Source organism: Zeugodacus cucurbitae, chromosome 4 (assembly GCF_028554725.1).
Source record: "Zeugodacus cucurbitae isolate PBARC_wt_2022May chromosome 4, idZeuCucr1.2, whole genome shotgun sequence".
Classification (NCBI taxonomy): domain Eukaryota; kingdom Metazoa; phylum Arthropoda; class Insecta; order Diptera; family Tephritidae; genus Zeugodacus; species Zeugodacus cucurbitae.
Genome location: NC_071669.1, coordinates 1317501 through 1322305, shown reverse-complemented (window position 1 = coordinate 1322305; position 4805 = coordinate 1317501). Strand labels below are relative to the sequence as shown.

The window sequence follows — 4805 nt, the reverse complement described above, 5'->3', positions numbered from 1 at the left end:
CAAATATGCAACAATAACATTTCAAATCAGAAGGCTTCTCTTTTTTGGACGGTCGTTTGTGAATTGCAGGCCCATTGTGCTGTAACAAACACAGATTTGTGATTCCACTAGCTTAGTCCGAGTCTGCGCGTGAGATTTGGCTACACATCAAAGAATTTTGCGGCGCTGCCACAACTATGGACTACGCCAACGCCAAGACAGCTCTCCCAGAGCTTGTAGGTATGGATGTTTGTGAAGGCAAAGAAGCTCGCTCGCTGCTGTTGACTCAAGAGATTTTATTCTACTTTGTTGGCGATATTCTTCGACTGTCTTCGTCGCTAGTTGAACAATTTAGTGGTTGAACTGTTGGCTGGTCTATTCAGCAGCTGTCAGTAGCGATTTGCATAAAAATAGACACAGCACACCACAGCAGTACCCACTTGCTCATCTCGCATCTCCTATGGCGTTCTGCGTCTTCTGCCTATACTGTGACTTCGGCGGCTGGTTATGTCGTCCGACCTGACAAAAGGCAACATAATTACATGATTTCAGTGGGCTATTCATGTCGGCAGGCGCCATTCGCCTTTGTTGACTCTGCAGTGTCGTTCCCATATGGGAGCGCATATGGATGGACTGTGCGGGCGGTGGTTGATGACGCAGGAGCTGACTGCGTGGAGGCGTCTTGGCTGCCACGGATGAGGTGTAAATTGCAAATACTTGCGTAGCAGTCTCGGCTTGTTTGTGGAAAGTGAAAAAAAGAGTCATGGACGGTAAATCAAGTGGCAATTAATGAATGTCAACATTTACAAATGTCGGTTATTAATGAGACAGCAAAGAGAGGTCTGTGCAACGTTTTGTGTGCTATGGAAGTGCGGAAAAGTGCTTGAGGAGCACTAGACTCTTTACCGCTCCCTTGCTCTCTTGTCTTTTCAGACATAATATCGACAATATAATGTCATTTGCCACTCAATCGGTTTTTAAGCTTTCAGTCGTACGAACTTAATCGCCCTTAAATTGCAGAGCTTCGGGGTTATCTCATATCACTTTACACTCAGAAGACACTGGCAAGACATCTTAATGCGTAAATCCAAATGTTGGAACACAAAACCGCTGACATCAATTGTGATTTTTTTCCGACGCATCCGCATCTCCTCTACTTCTGCGTCTTCACTGCTATTATAAACCAATAACCGTTGTTGTTGTTGTCGTTTACGTTATCCTTACGGCTGCACCTGTTCTTTTGGCGTTGACCAAGCCAATGCAGACAAGAGTTTAACCGCAATCGCGTCATTATTTCGAATGCGTCTCCAAAGCTGCAACAACAGCAGCCAACAACAACAGCAGCAAAAGCGAAATTCACTAAAAACGCATTAAACAGGATCTTCGGACTGCTGTGTCTGGGTCGTCGATCGTCGTCAGTCGTTGTTGGTGCCGGCAATTTAAATGGTTAACTGTTCTGCTCGATGCGCGCGGGCAGAAAAACTGTTCTCAGCGAAATCGCTTTGGGGCAGGGACTTGGGTTTTAACGGCGGCTGCCACTGAAAAGACAAGAGCTACAGCAACAACAACAAGAAGCAGAAAAAGTGACAGCATTATCTGCAACAGCAGTTGCGGTTCCAAGATTTCAGCTTCAACTCCTCCTCTCTCTCCTCCTTAAACATCAATTCGATTGAAGTTCGGCAGTGAACCTTTTCTTTGCTTTACTTCAGCAGCGGTTTTTTCGCTTTTTTTCGGCCGGCTTTTGATTTCAGCTCGTGCCACCATGACGCACCGGCATGCATGCGGCATGCCACATACCACACCGCACAACGCAGACAGCCGTGGTAGAAACACATTGCGCATGCGCAGCTTTTGTGCAGATTCTCCCAAACGAGTGACCGATTTTCTCATTTGTGACCGCACAAAAAGACAAGAAACCACTTTCGTTTATTTAAATAATTTCGTTATCGTCCGAGGTTGCTCCTGCTGCTTGTGCCACTGCGCGCAACTGCAACTGTTGTGGTCTGAGGTGTACGAGCGCTTTGTATTATTTGCAGTTATTTATATAAGATTGGAAGCATATGCATGGCTACAGTGTTTCAGTTTGGAGTCTGAGGCAAGGATATATAATTTAAGGGATATGCTTGAGCGACCTAAACCTCTTGAAGTCGCATGCTTATAGTTTTCAGAGCTCGGTTAATGTTCCATGGACTCGTAAATCACATTAGTAGGTGCTAAAGGGCTCAATTCAAAAATGTCCCCGGATGAAGACATGCTGATGGTTCGGTAGAATCGAAGAATTTCAGTCCGGGAATATGGAAAGTCTCCACGACTTGACTCTAATTTTATAGAGACAACCAGTAATAATCACTGCGCTCTCGAAAGAGCGTTCAACATAGATTTCCTACCAAAATTCAAATGAGTGGCTAAGAAATCGAATTTTGAACACAATACCGTTATAAATATCAAGTCAATGTATTTTTGTATGTATATCTGTGTTTTTGATTAATGTTTTCTCCTTTCGCCGCCAATTCTTTACGCCGCTCATTTAGGATTTGTTTTACTGGGTCCCCTTGCAAGAGCGGTGCTCGTAGTGATTGCTGCTGCTGTTGTTGTTGTTGTGGCATGTGTTGCATTTAATAACTGTTAAGGCATCAGTTGTGATTGTGTTTATTTGTTGTTGTGGCCGCCGCAAAACCGTAACAGTTGTTTTTACTTCGTACAACACATACGACTCGTTGTGGCAATGTGGCAACGCGCTGCTCGTAAATGCCTTTTAATCATAATCACTGTGGCGGCAGCAGCAACAACAACAACAACAACCGCAACCACAACTTAAACTGGCACACGTACAAATAGCGAAAAGCGTTGGCTTGGTTGCATGTGACTATGGCGTTCGATCGTGCCACAGCGCTATGGGGCAGGAGAGACAAGAGTTTGCGCGCGCGCACATACCACGTGCCAATTGCTGAGACGCGTCGGCAGCCGAGCGACTAGCTGAGTGTCGATTGCAACTGTTGCTGATACATAGATATATGTGTAGCAGCACTGCTTATTTGTTATTGTAGACTGCTAGCGCTGTTTCTGCCTGTTGTTGTTGCTGTTGATGGAATTGTTAAAACGCACCTTGCCACAATCTGCAACTGCAAACTGAAAACCAAAAACAAAAAATAAATAAAAATTGCCTGCACTGCTTCAAAGCAAAGCACGCGCTTGGGGTTAGCTTCTCGTGAAGGGTCCTGCGCCGGGATGACCACCATTTACCGCAACTTACTTTGAAAGCAGCAGCGATATTTTTGATTTCTTCATGTACTCAATGTATTTATTTATTTATTTTTGGTTTGTTTTTATATTTGCTACATATATGTATATATATATTTTTTTTTTTGTGTGCTGACTTAGTCCTTTGCTGCGCTCGCAGGATTTTTGATGTGCTTCTATTTAAACACGCCATTATGTAATTAAAATAGTTAATATCTTCATTTTGTGTAGTTTATATTTATTGAAGAATTCCCATGGCGGCAATAAATTCTACTTCAATTGATCGAATGCCTGACGCAGCATTTGATTGCAAAGTGCCGCAAAGGGATTGATCTCCACCAGCTGGAAAGGATTTTGTATTAATAAATGTGGGTATTTGCGGACAAGGAATGTTTGAACCTGCGTCTTGGCGAAGCTGCTGCCCAACTGCGCCGCGTCCTCGAAATCCTTGCGCGCCGCTTCCACATTGTTCTGCTTGCGATAAAGCACGCCGCGCTGGCAGAGCGCAGTGCATTTGGTGCGCGGCTGTTCGGTGCACAATGCAATCGCTTTGGAGAGATCGGTTAGAGCCTCTGATGGGATATAGAAAATTAATTTCAATATCATATAATGGTGATCAAAAGGAGCTGATATCGGATATGATATACGAGGTGTGTTCAAAAAATAACGGGAATTTTTCCTTTTAAAAAATTATTTTTAATTTCAAAAATCCCCATTCGATATTATATTATTTTTATTCTTTATTCATAATATACAGCTTTAAGAGAAGACAACGCAATCGAAGTAACTTAATAAGGTGACTAAAAGCACTTAACGCCACACAACGTAATTTAAAATTTTTCTTGCGAATTCCGCATAACCATAAAATCAGAATTGACGCTACAAATTTATTTTCTTTCTCGGCGCTAGATGTCGCTACAATTGGTATGGTGTCTTAACTATGCACACCGAAAGCAAAATGATACAGCGCCACTCAAACTATACGCAACAGTTTGTGAAGCAATGTTTGAAATAATTTATCATACAACAGCCAAAGATCCACTAAAAACAACATTTTGCGCATTCGTCTAAAATAATATTAATGCTGCCATCAAAACCACTCACCCTCATCCCTGCCGACGAGTCGCAGCGCCTGTGCGCGATTATTGTAAACGGAAGCGCGCGTGGGCGCTACACTGAGCGCCTGTTCAAACGCCTGCAAGGCCTCCGCCAACTTGCCTTCCTCGGCCAACTTGATGGCGCACACCTCCAGCGCCTTGGACTGCTGCACTGCCGCCGTGTCCGGTTCGTTGTCCACCAGTTCAGCATGCGCCTCAGGTCCAATTGCCTGTGCCACACTCGAAGTGAGCTCCAGCGGATTGAATATAGAGTCCAGCACTTGCTGGTCGTGCGCACTCAGGCAGTCGCGTGTGAAGTTTTGCGGCATCTTAATGGGAATTATTTGAAGTGACTGATATTAGCGTAAAGAATTTGGTTGTTATCACAGCGAGCGTTTGTTGGAAACTATAATAAGCAATAATAAGTGAATATGATAAACAAATGAGTTAGCGCAGCCGCCTCAGCTGCAAAGCCTGTAATGCTAATGA

At 43.9% G+C, this 4805-nt stretch overlaps 1 protein-coding gene across 1 annotated transcript; it reads right to left on the bottom strand.

The window, feature by feature from the left end:
• Window positions 1-3256: 3256 nt before the first annotated feature.
• On the bottom strand, window positions 3257-4763 carry LOC105216817 (tetratricopeptide repeat protein 36 homolog). The gene is made up of 3 exons (XM_011191538.3): window positions 4324-4763; window positions 3619-3791; window positions 3257-3561 (listed from the first exon to the last, which is right to left on the bottom strand). Exons 1-3 carry the CDS (start codon window positions 4643-4645, stop codon window positions 3490-3492), a joined length of 567 nt encoding a protein of 188 aa, XP_011189840.1. The 5' UTR covers window positions 4646-4763; the 3' UTR covers window positions 3257-3489.
• Between the last annotated feature and the right edge of the window lie 42 nt (window positions 4764-4805).